Source organism: Microtus pennsylvanicus, chromosome 1, assembly GCF_037038515.1.
Source record: "Microtus pennsylvanicus isolate mMicPen1 chromosome 1, mMicPen1.hap1, whole genome shotgun sequence".
In the NCBI taxonomy this organism is placed as follows: domain Eukaryota; kingdom Metazoa; phylum Chordata; class Mammalia; order Rodentia; family Cricetidae; genus Microtus; species Microtus pennsylvanicus.
In genome coordinates this window covers 1093298-1106130 of record NC_134579.1, presented here as the reverse complement: position 1 = coordinate 1106130, position 12833 = coordinate 1093298, and the positions used below count along the sequence as shown (strand labels likewise).

The 12833-nt window shown below is 34.8% G+C and overlaps 2 protein-coding genes across 4 annotated transcripts in view; one reads left to right on the top strand and one right to left on the bottom strand.

The window, feature by feature from the left end:
* Positions 1-12833, top strand: part of Epha6 (EPH receptor A6) — an 895033-nt gene that overhangs the window by 517461 nt on the left and 364739 nt on the right. For all 3 annotated transcript variants that reach the window (XM_075950396.1, XM_075950493.1, XM_075950569.1), the window contains one exon: positions 9024-9148. In XM_075950396.1, the coding sequence (XP_075806511.1) occupies positions 9024-9148 (125 nt within the window). The remainder of the gene's footprint in view (positions 1-9023; positions 9149-12833) is intronic.
* LOC142837056 (large ribosomal subunit protein uL23-like) lies at positions 4850-6815 on the bottom strand. The gene is made up of 3 exons (XM_075951884.1): positions 6811-6815; positions 5017-5419; positions 4850-4898 (listed from the first exon to the last, which is right to left on the bottom strand). Exons 1-3 carry the CDS (start codon positions 6813-6815, stop codon positions 4866-4868), a joined length of 441 nt encoding a protein of 146 aa, XP_075807999.1. The 3' UTR covers positions 4850-4865.

Genomic DNA, 12833 nt, shown 5'->3' with positions numbered 1-12833 from the left:
TGTTCCCTATTTGACAATTCTAGCTAAGGTAATTTTTAGCTGTGTTAGTCGACTTCCTCCCTTCAAATTTCATAACATTTAAATTTGCTCATTATTTTCTATACCAGGAACATGAGGAAAATTTTTGTTAAAGAATCAGTTGAGGTCTGTAAGCAATAAAACATGTTTGAAGGTAATTAAAATGCTCACAAATTAAAATTTCATTACAATTTCATAAGTAACATATAATTAATAAAGTAGCACTTTCACCAAAATAATTAATAAATGAATAGAGTAACTGGAGAGATGGCTCAGCAGTTCTCAGCATTGTCTGAAGTTTGATTCCCAGGACCCACAAGGTAGCTCATGATCATAACTCGAGTGCAAAGTACTCTATGTCCGCTTCTGGCATCTGGCATCTCTAGGAGTGCATGTGGTGCACAGACAAACATGCTGGCAAAACACCCATATACATAAATTTTAATTTTCTTTTGATTTTCAAAAGAGAATGAAAATCAGTAGTATTGGTTTTACTATAATATTGTAGGTAAAGGATTTTTTTAAGTTGGAGAATTTCAATTTCTTGATTTTTCTCTTTGACCTGGCCAATTTCTCTGCCATGGAGAGCTAGCGATGCTAAATTCCTAAAAAGCACTGGGGCAGTACGTGCTCTTCCATTGGAATGCTACAAAGGAGGCCAATGGAGTCTCTGTCTGGTCCAATATTACGATACCTTTGCTTCTTATATTTCAAAGAAACTGTTTTTTAAATAGTATCTGTCATATAAACAGTTTCTCAAATGCCCTTGGATCTAAAGAATCTGTAGGTGTGTGTGGTGAAAATGGTTGAAAATGACAAAATAAAGACAAACCTCATTAAATCAGCCAGTCCCACAGCCAACGAAAGAGAAATTAAAAACATGTAGAGGGCTGAAAAGAACTTTAAAGCTAATTCATGGCTTACAAAATTAAGTATTGCTATTACGATTTATTGATAATAGAGTGATTTTTTTTAAACCTCCTTCTTTGTACTCTGTGAACGTATCTTCATGTACTTCTCAGTAACTCCAAACCACCGCCCAGTGTCATCATGGTGCAGCATGACACAATACTTAATTGTTGACAGTCTTTATGTTATTTGAAGCTCATAGTTGTAGGAGAAAAATGTTGGAAATTCAAAGCTTTTTGAAAAACTCCTCACATATTTAACATTAGGAAAAAATAAAGTAAGTTATAGAAATCAAAAAAACTTCCTATTATAAAAGGAAAAATAAGTTATAGAGATATGAAGAAAATATCTCTATGTTACAAAAAGCAGAGAAGAGAGTAAGACAAATCTCCACAAAGTATCCCAGGTTTAAAAAAAGAAACAGACTGAGAACTCTTAGAAAATGATAAAAACACACAGGGGTCAAAGACGTCACAAGAAAACCAACAGAGTCCACTAACCTGGGCCCATAGGGGCTCACAGATACTGAACTGATAGCCAGAAAGCCTGCATGGAACTGACGTAGGCCCTCTGCATATATGTGACAATTGTATAGATTTGTCTTCTTGTGGAACCCCTAAAAGTGGGAACAGGGGCTGTCTTTGTATCTCTTTTTTTTTAATATATCATCTTTTTTTAAAAATTTATTTATTTATTAAAATTTTCCACCACCCTCCTCCTCCTATTTCCCTCCCACTCCCCCCACTCTCCCTCCCCCTCCCTCTTCAGTCCTAAGAGACGTCAGGGTGCCCTGTCCTGTGGGAAGTCCATGGCCCTCCCCCATCCATCCAGGTCTAAGAATGTGTGTATCCAAACAGACTAGGGTTCCAAAAAGCCAGTACATGAAGTAGAATCAAAACCCAATGCCATTATCATTGGCTTCTCAGTCAGCCCCCATTGTCAGCCACATTCAGAGTCCAGTTTGATCACATGCTCATTCAGTCCCAGTCCACCTGGCCTTGGTGAGCTCTTTTTATAGCAGTTAGGACCTGTTCCTCATATTGAGTTGCCTTGTCTAGCCTTAATACAAGGGGGGGGGGGGGTACTTAGTCTTACTACAACTTGACATGTCATGTTCTGTTCATACCTATGGGAGTCCTGCCCTTTTCTGAATAGAAAGAGAAAAGGAGTGGATCTGGGGTAGATAGAGGCCAAGCAGCAGGGGTGGAGTTGGAAGGAAAGAAGGGAGGGGAAACTGTAGTCAGGACTTAAAATAACTAAGTATTATTTTAAAAAGAAAAGAAAATGATAAGCACAGAGAGAGATCATTAAAGATATTCACTATGTTCTGTATGACTTTTAGAACTTACTCAGTTTTCATAACTGAATCACAAATACTTATGATATAATATCTTTAAGGATATATTAATTTTAAAATTGGTAAAATTTTATTGTATTATATTATTTGTTGTTGTATTTACTTGTAAATTCCCTATTTTTACTATGACTATAATGATAACAACTTAGTGTCTTAAAACAATATCCATTCATAGTTCCTCAGTTCTAGATTTTAGAAATACAGTAAAGCCTTCCAGGGCTACGATCAATATGTCAGGTGGACTGAATTTCTGCAGGCTCCTGAGAAGAATCCATTGCTTGTCCTGGTCTTGACAGGCTTCTGGCTTTGGCCTCTAACCCTTGTGCTACTCGCCTATGAAGTCTTTTGTGAACATTAGACACACCTGGAGTACCGTGCTAAATCCTCTTTGCCTCATAATTCTGGTCTTCAAAGCCCCATTTTCCCAGAACATTTCTAGGCTCTAGGGATGGTAATGTGTTATTTGGGAGCCATTATCCTGTTTAGTTCATCCACCATTTGGTTGAGCACACTACAATGTTATTGTTGGACATAAAAAAAATAGAAATAAACAAGGGAGAACATAAAATAAAGTGCCAGCTTTCCCTCATGTGTGTCTCTGGTGTATCTTTCAAACACATAACCGAATTTCAACCACATGGGGAAAGGATATAACAATATATATTATCATTAAAATCTGATTACAAAGAAAAGTACATTAAAACAGAATCACACCGGGCAAATACTGTGAAGATCGTAGGGATTCATTAACTTTAAAGCACAGTCCATTGAGGAAATTTTTCTAAAACAAGACACAGACTCTCAAGAATACTGTCTCAACTTTATAATATATAGAGATATAGGTAATATAGATAGTTATGTGTGCATCAATTTGCCCATGATAAATCTATATAACATCAGCACAGCTTTGTTGTTAAGAAGACAGTAGTGATCATAACGTCTCTGCTAAGCACACACTGGAAGAAACAGCAGCACATGTTGGTGATGCACATTGGCTCCCTAAAATTGAGAAAGGATTACAGTTTCAAAATTCCGTTCCAATGAGTTTGTCCCAGTCTCTGCTGTTTATTTCATTGTGTTGTTGACTACATTTTTTAATTTTTTCTTATAACTTCTTTAAGTCTTTCCTGAAAGTATGAAAATGAAGAGTAGACAATGTAAAGAAAAATCAAAAAATACCCACAAATAAATGAAGAAAAGTGTCAGGCAGGATGAGGAATAGAAATAAGAGAGGGAAAATGAAAGAGGACAGGCTATCAGGCTAGAACACATGATGAATAATTGTGAGGTGCAAGCTGGAACCAGAGTGGAAGTCTCAAGTAAACACCAACTCCATATGAAAATTTCCTACAATTAGATATTTCCTAAAAGAAATGGAGAGATTGATAAACTTATCTACTTGTTTAATCCAATTAGCTAGGCAAGCAGTATATAGCTAGGCACTTTCTACATTAATGAAAAGTTTTAAATAGCATATAAGATCTATTCAAATATTATTTAGAATTCATATAGTCACAAACATGTATAGTAGTGTATTGATTCTCCTCCAACTTTCCTGTCTAAATGTTTACATATATTACATATATATGTATATGTATGTATACTCATTCATATATTCAAACACACAAACAAAACACATATGTACACTTACAATCACACTTGCATATATACACATACACACACAATATATATACAAGCAAGCACATGTGCACACATTCAAATGAATAAATATTAATATCAGCAGTATGATAAATAGATAAATAGGAATTAACAATATTCAATATAATTTTAAAAATACCATCATACTTTCATATTAAAACTGTATTTTAGAGTTAACACATAATATATATGTATACAATCACATGAGACACGTTATAAATCTGGAGAAAATTCTCAGTAACACATGTTTGTAATTATCCATAGTATAATTTTAAACATGGATTTTTCTTTTGAACATATTACACTAAATTAGAGTTAATGTTAATAGGAACTCAGAGCAACAACATTAATTTTAAAATTCTTACTTGACATCCTATTCAATACTAATATTTACCTCCAATTTCTTTACACAATTGCAAAAATCCTCTGAGCTTCAGTTGCTTATTTTAAAGATGGAAGCATTCTGCATTCCATAAAGGAATGAGATCTGCATAAGACAATTTACATGGTCACTTTTTTAGCAAAAAGTGATTAACTCTTAGTTAAAAGTCAATATGTGAACTGAAATAGTAATTCATTGTCTGTATAAACTTAAACTTAAGCAAATAGTTTTCATGTTTTTATGAAGAGGCTCCTTTGTTAGCCAATTCTACTATAAAATTTTCTTCAAAATTGTTCCATAGCACTAGATAACCTATTTGATGTTCAATAAATGGAGTAATCAGAAGGCTTTGTATTAAGACCACTTTCAAAAACATAGTAGTCTATCAGAACCTAGTCCCAGAATGGAGTCATGCGAGGGGAATTTTGAATACTTGTGAGAAAACTCCAAGAAAACAAAACGAGAATCTTGTGACTTTCGTTTCTTTTTTTTTTTTATGGTGAAAAAGTGTATATTTAGAATTAGCCGGCTGGCCTCAGTTTAGATGATTCCAATCTGAAAAACAAAGAGGAGCTGTGATTGTGGAGCTGTAATTGTTTAAGGTTAAAGGAGCTGGGATGGCAAGATGGGGAAAGTGGGGAATACAGGCAGACCGAGCGTAGACAAAGAACAGACTGGACAGGATGCTTACCTTGTTGGCAACATCCAGAGCATCATAATCAGGAGCCAACCGAACATACGCCTTCTTCTCTCCGTCGGGCCTTATGAGGGTGTTGACTTTGGCCACATCGATGTCATAGAGTTTCTTCACAGCCTGTTTGATCTGGTGCTTGTTGGCCTTGACGTCCACAATGAACACAAGTGTGTTGTTGTCTTCTATCTTCTTCATGGCTGACTCGGTGGTCAGGGGGAATTTGATGATGGCATAGTGGTCAAGCTTGTTCCTCCTGGGCGCGCTCTTCCGGGGGTATTTAGGCTGCCTTCGTAGCTGCAAGGTCTTGGGACGCCGAAAGGTGGGCGATGTGCGGAAGGAAGCTCCTGCCCCTCCCAAAGCCGAAGCTAAAACGAAGGCCTTGAAAGCCAAGAAGGCAGTGCTGAAAGGCGTCCACAGCCACAAAAAGATGACTTTCGTTTCTTAAACAACACAGAATTGGTCTTCAGATGCATTTCCAGGCTCCTCCTGGGTCGAGTGTGTAGGAGTGAGTTTACTTCTGCTGTTGTTATTCATATGCCTCTATGGAAAGCCTGTTCTTGCCATGTGTGGCTTGGGATTGAGCACCTTACTCACGCCATTCTTCTTAACCCTCACAGTATAAATTGTTTGGTGCTCCGAATAAAGGTGGCTACTGCAGGAGACTGTAGTCTGTCTCATTTTTAGGCTCCACTTTTCCAAAAACACACCAATAACGGGAGCGGCAGCGGTAATCCATTCAGTAATCATTTTTTTGAGGGTCAAAGCTATCAGTTTGAAGTTTTAAGCAATGAGTGATACCAGAAATACACTTCTGCAGAAGACTGTCTTGAATACATAATTCTCACTCAGAAAGAACCACTTGAGACTTCCAGTCACAATGACAGTTTGTAGTGTGCCTGTACATTCCAAGATCTGATTTTTTTAATATCATAAGTTGTCCTTCTGTGTCTTAAAATCATTTTTCTTGATGTGTAGAAATATGTATGGTACATCTAATTTTGCTCTGTATCCACTAGTACAAATAAAACACTTATCGTTGTTATCTGGTAGTTGCAGATGTTAGATAAACTGGCTCGTCAAATAAGTTCATTAAGTATATGAAAAACAAATGCTTAAAGCCTTATGTATTGTTGCTTTGCTTTGTGATAAAACTTGGTACAATGCTGACTTTTGTGGAAATAGTAAATGCAGAAATAAGGGTATAGTAAACTGTAAGTAGCTTCTCACATCCTCTGCTTCAATTCATTAACTGTTTATAATGGGCACCTAAAGTATATGGATGAAGTTCTTTTCAGAAGCAGTATGCTAATGTGCCAAACAGTTTAGAAAGTTCCAGTTATGTGAAGCATTATTTTTCTCAATGAAAAAAATTAACCAACAGGACCTTGGGGTTGAACCTATAGTTCCAGCTGCTCAGGTGGTTGTGGTAAGATCACTTGAAGACACACATCCAAAGTTAGTGAGGAAAATACAAGAGACTCCAACAAAATAGGAAGTTTATGACGTCAAAAAGATTTTCATAAATGTTAGTATTCTGAGAGTACAGTATTAGAAATTTGCATTCCAACATTGAAAAAATATTGATAAACACCAACATAATCAAGTATTTAATAATTATTACAGACAAACACAGAGGCCAGAAAACAACCTTTGGTGCCATGATCAGAAGAGCTCTCCACCTCCTCTGAGACAGCATCTGCTATAGGTCCAAAGCTCCCCAACTAGGCTGACAGGCTAGTAAACTTCATGGTTCCCATGTCTCTACATTCCCAGCAGTTGGTTAAAACTTACGCCATTTTACATGACTCTTTCTTAAAGCAATATGGTTCTGGGAAGCAAATTGATCTCTTTGTGCTTGCAAGGCAAGTGCTTTATCAGCTGAGTCATCCACCAGCCCATAAAGTGGCCTTTAAAGTGATAGATATATGCAATTAAGGAATTTTGCAATGTTTGCTTTATATGAGTGCAACATGAGACTTTAAAAATTAAGGTAATGCACCATCAATTTATGAGTGACAAATTAGAATAGAAAAATGGTATGTGTATTCTACTCAGTTGATCATTCTGTTATGTTGTTAAAGCAACTGAAAGTTTATGTTTTACAACCATTATATGGTTGGTGTTAAGAGCAAAATGCAGTACAGTGCAATATTAACTGCATCACAACACTATATTAAGCTGAAAATTAACCATAGATTAAGTCATGTATATATGAAAAGTATGTTCATAATTATACTATGTTGATCATTTTCTAGTTTTTAGGATTTGCTTTGAATTTATAATTTTTGCATAAATGACCATAATACATTATAAACCATAATGTAAAACAATAGCACAGCTTCCCTTGGGGATAAATTTAATAGTGGATATAATTCAATTTAAATAATGAATAATTTCTGAGTGCCTTTTCTTATTTTCTACATGATCTGTTGCTATCTTTATTTATAATATAAAAATTGATAATTTTTATAAACACAAGTCATTTTGCCAGCATATTTTAGTCCAATCTTATTTTTCTTCTAAAAACAAGAATTTTAAACGTATTTTCAAGTTTTTATTCCTCTGGGACAAATCTGTCAGTCTTATAAATTTTAAAAAAGATGTTTTCTTATGATGGAAAGACAACCTTTAGAAGTAAAATATTAAAGCAAGTTTTTCTATGAAGTTTAAAATATCACAATGAGTCATATTTAAAATCTTGCATCACCTATTAACACATGAAATAAATTTCTGAAAATGAAGCAGGAGAATGCTGCAACTTCCTAAGGATCCTTTCATTTGAATTTTTTATTGATTTTAATTGAGCTATACATTTTTCTCTGCTCCCCTCCCTTCTTCTCTTCTCTCTTTCTACCCTCTTATGGTCCCTATGCTCCCAATTTACTCAGGAGATCTTGTCTTTTTCTACTTCCAATGTAGATTAGAACCATGTATGTTACTCTTAGGGTCCTCATTATGTCTAGGTTCTCTGGGATTATGATTTGTAGGATGTTTTTCTTTACTTTATGTCTAAAAGCCCCTTATGAGTGAGTACATATAGTATTTGACTTTCTGGGTCTGGATTACCTCACTCAATATGATGTTTTCTAGAACCATCCATTTGTCTGCAAATTTTAAGATGTCATTATTTTTTCTGCCATATTGTATTCCATTATGTAAATGTACCACATTTGCCTTATCCATTCTTCAGTTGAGGGGTATTTAGGTTGTTTCCATGTTCTGGCTATGACAAAAAAAAATGCTGTGAACATAGCTGAGAACAATGTTCTTGAATTCTTAATTACCTCCATTAATCTTCCCATGGACATTGTGATTCCCACTTCTCAGTATTAGAAAGATAATTATTAAGTTTCAGTGTACTTCAACATACATAAAATCTGAATAGAACACCATATTCTGGTCAACATAGTCATTGGTAAAAATAACATCTATGGGTTTATGGGTCTTTCCTTGTGACTTCTTCTTTTTTTTTTTTAAGACAGGGTTTCTCTGTAGCTTTGGAGCCTGTCCTGAGGAACTTTTGCCCTTTAAAGTCTCTTTAAATAGCTTTTCTGGGAAATTATGTCATAAAATTAACACTCAGTATTTTGGTGCTGGATTTCTTTTACTCAGATCTCTCAAAAAGGGAAGCTTCCACAAATTCCTGTAATCATAGTTTGTTTCCTGCACTTGAAAACAGATTATATGAAATGCAGGGGACAAGCACACCACTAGCTTTGCTGTTAAAACCCAAAAACCAAACTAGTTCGAGGAAAAACTTCCTCCTTGATAGAGCTAGAGGTGAATGAGCTCTGGTTTTCATCTTAGAATATTTGAATGTTTCCTATATTTCAATCCCTTATCTGACTTGAATGGAATATACTTTGAGCCATTTTGTATTAATTTGGCATTGCCAATCGGTATCCTCTACACAAAATAATGTATTTTTCTTGGGAGAGACACAACATAAATTCAAAGACTGAAAATTATGCCTACTAATCAATTTTGTTTTCCTTTCCTTACAGCACCTTCTCTAATAGGTATGATGAGGAAGGACTGGGCATCCCAAAACAGCCTTGCTCTATCATGGCAAGCACCTGCTTTTACCAATGGAGCTATTCTGGACTACGAGATCAAGTACTATGAGAAAGTAGGTCTCATTTAGCACTTTCTAAAACTCTAAATTCGCATACATATATGCATAGGCATTTACAATATATATTGTTACAGTAGTTTAGATTAAAAATCTGTTTTTCTTTGGCCTAATTCCATAATGACTGTATCTTTGACTCCTCTCTAACTTCCCATCGTGCTCATAATTTCTTCATTAGTTTATCTCGTTTTATGCCACATTAAAGTAGAGAGTACCAGATGCTCATGTTTTTCAGGACCTACTCTAGGGAGGTTTATAATATAGCGATAATTGATAACGTCTCTAACTTAGAGTTTTATTGTTCTAACATTGTCTAAAATGCTACCAAGAAGGAACAGGAAGTCCAAATTCCTAAGGCATAAGTGAATGGTCAGCGCGAGCATTTCAACAATAAGTTTAATACCGCAGTCTACCATAATTGGAAGCGATAATTTAAAGGATAAATGAATTAAATGTCTTTATATTCAGGTCTGCACATTTATTTTATAAAAAGCTAATAAGACCAACTTTACTTTAAAAACAATCTAAATTTTACTTTGTTGTTCTGAATTTTCTCAATTATTATAATTTCCCAAATCATAAACATCCTTTACTTTATTAAATTTATAATTCTGCTTTGTGCTATTCCTTACCCCAATTATTTACCATTATGACATTTTGGCATAACTATTGCAAGACCATTTCTGATATTCCTTGCATTAGTAATAACACTTTGAAAATATTTATGAAGACAGAATATTATTTTAGTTGAGATAAAATTTGCATATATTTTCTTGGGTTAAATATAGGAATAATATGATTTAGACTTCTAGAATTTATCAGAAACAAAGAGATTTTTAAACTTTCCAACTCAAGCTTTGCATTTTAATCTGATAAAATAACTGAAATAACTAACCATAGATTCACAGGGGAAATGGCATACGTATTTATTACTATGCGTCTTTGTATAGGAGGTACAGGATGTGTAAAACTAAAAGACTACCCCAATGGTTGCATCTTAATTCATATCAGAAGGGAAACAATAGATATAGGTGATACAAGAAAGGTAGAAAATGGATTTTTCCACTGGATCCAAATAAGAGACAATGACTTCTGTCAGAGTTCCTCTGGGCTTTAAATGCTAACTTTTCTATCTCATCTTCCATGGTAAATGTTTATTATTCCTTGGTTAAAGAAAGTTCAATACAAGAGTTGGAGAACTAGTCTTTGGAAGATAAAGGATTTCCCTGTACTTGCTGACCCATTAGTGTTATCCACTGGAATCCCAAAGCAGTATATAGTGAGCTGTCATTTTCTATGTCTGAAGGGGCAAATCATAAACACATTAAAGTCTTCCCTAAAGAAATATAAGGTAGAAGTGGAAATGGAACCCATTCTATTGATGAGCAAGTGTACTTTGAATCAAGGGAAGACACTTTATATCTATAGGCTAGCTTTGAAAATGTTACAGCCTGAAGCATGTAGTCAAAGAAAATATTTCTGTCTGTGTGTCCCACTAGTTGAAACATATCTTCATGTACTCACAGTGCCTGCTTATCCAGAAAGTAGCATGCACAAATATATACAAAAAAATTCAAATACAAAACATTTGTTTCAGGAAAGTATTCTGTGTTATATTTTACACATATAAAAATCAGTGGTGGGTTTTGTGGTCATTTACCTTTACAGATTTTGGGTTGGATATAACCTAAAATTTTTCGAAATAAACCAAAGGCATAATCAGAAAAAAAGCATGTTTATTTAATTAAAAATCTGAAAACCACCGATTGTGAATTGTAGTAATTAACGTGATACCCATATTGACTTCATGGGTCTAAGTTTTACTTTGAAGTTGAAAAAGAAATTCTTTGGGGTGGGGGGGAACAGGTGTTTGTTTTAAAAAGTATGCTATTGGGCCAGAGATAATAGATTAAATATGCAGTTGGAACCAAAGACTTCTAAATTATGTTCTGATTTTGTCTCTTATTATGCTTTCAGCTGGGTGGGGTCAATACATCTCCTTTTTATTTAAAAGTCAGATTTACCAAAATGTACATGACTATACCAACTTTCTCGTGGTTGAATATATTAATTATAAGCAAACTTAAAGTTAAAAATGCCAAATCAGTATTTAAAAATCAACAATTAGATAAGCCTTAGGAAAATAGTCTTAGCCTGAAGCCTGATGCAGAATACCAGAACAAGAACATAGGTAAGCAGCATGAACAAGTAAAATGTTATTATTTCCATGCATTCAAATAAGCAGGCAAACCATCAAATGTTAAAATAACCTAATCCTGCAAATAAAACTCAAAATAAGTGACAGTATTACATTTTTCTGTGTTATGACTTCACATTCTAAAATCACATTTCACATACCTGCATCTATAATACGGTTTTTCCTCTCAAGAAAACAATTTTGTAAATACTAACTGGGACAGCTTACAGTAGAATTCCATAAAATTACATTTTTTTCATTCGTAGTAGCTTAAATATGGTTTAGTAAACCCACACACAGAGAAGCCTTAATATTCCCCTATATTTAGAATGCAAATATTCCCCCACATGTGTGCACTTGTGTGCAGTTATGCATGTAAATGAGCAATAGAAGAAGAGTAGATGTACTGGTCTGCTTCAGGTTTGGTTATTGGTAAGATTATGGAGAAAGTTAGACAGATTGGGCAGAGTGACAGAGGGAGAAAACGAGAAATGGCTAGTGTTATACACAGGTATGAATAGGCATATGCATGGGCCCTAAGTAGTTTTAATATTTATTATTAGTAATTATTTGACCAAAAGATACACTGATGTAAAGCTTTTTGTGCAAATGATTAAGTGAAATGGTTTCTAGGGGAACTGGAAATGAAAGCTGGAGGCCAAAGAAGTAAATGGCAATCAAATTCATGCTGATGAAGTCACTCTCTGGAGTATAAACAACTTCTCAAAGAGTGTTCTCTGCAAACAAAGAAGGGGGGCTTCCTTAGATGGTTCCAGCTGATCTATCGTTACAGAGTTTAGTGGAATCATATGGGTGACTAGAAAAAAATAATTAGAAACGCTTTTAGTTCTCTTCTAGCAGCTTTAGTTCCCCAAGTTTAGATTCATAGAAAAAAAGTGCAAATCTAAGTCTTTAAAAATAATAGATGGGAAGAACTGGAAGAAAAATTGATTTGGGTGATCTATTGGGATGCAAACTATTAAATAATGTATAAAAGTGGTCAAGTAGCTGTTGGAAAACACATCCATGATTCTTTTGTTAACATGCAGGTTCTTTTTGGGTTTTAGTGCCATGACATTAGATTACACATTTTACTCAAAATTGTAGAGGGTGTCTCTGACTCCTTTGCCTCTGCTTGGAACCCTTTTCCTCTACTGGGTTATCACAACCTGCCATGATTTGAGTTTATGTGCCAGGTCTTGTATTTTGTTAGTCCATACTTGGTGGATAACTCTGGGAGGCCTACTCTTTTTTCTTTCTTTCTTTCTTTATTTTAAAGGGAAACACAGGAGGAGTTGATGTGGGGGAGAGGGAAGGAAGAGTGAGGGAATGGGAGAAGTGGAAAGGAGGCGATGTGATATATGAGATTTAAAAAAAAAAGATACAGTAAAGTATCTGTGGATCTATAAATTGGTCCATAGAGCAGCAATATTTTGATCATTTTATGAGGGATTTGGAATGCTTTGTTATCTTCTGGCTGTTTAA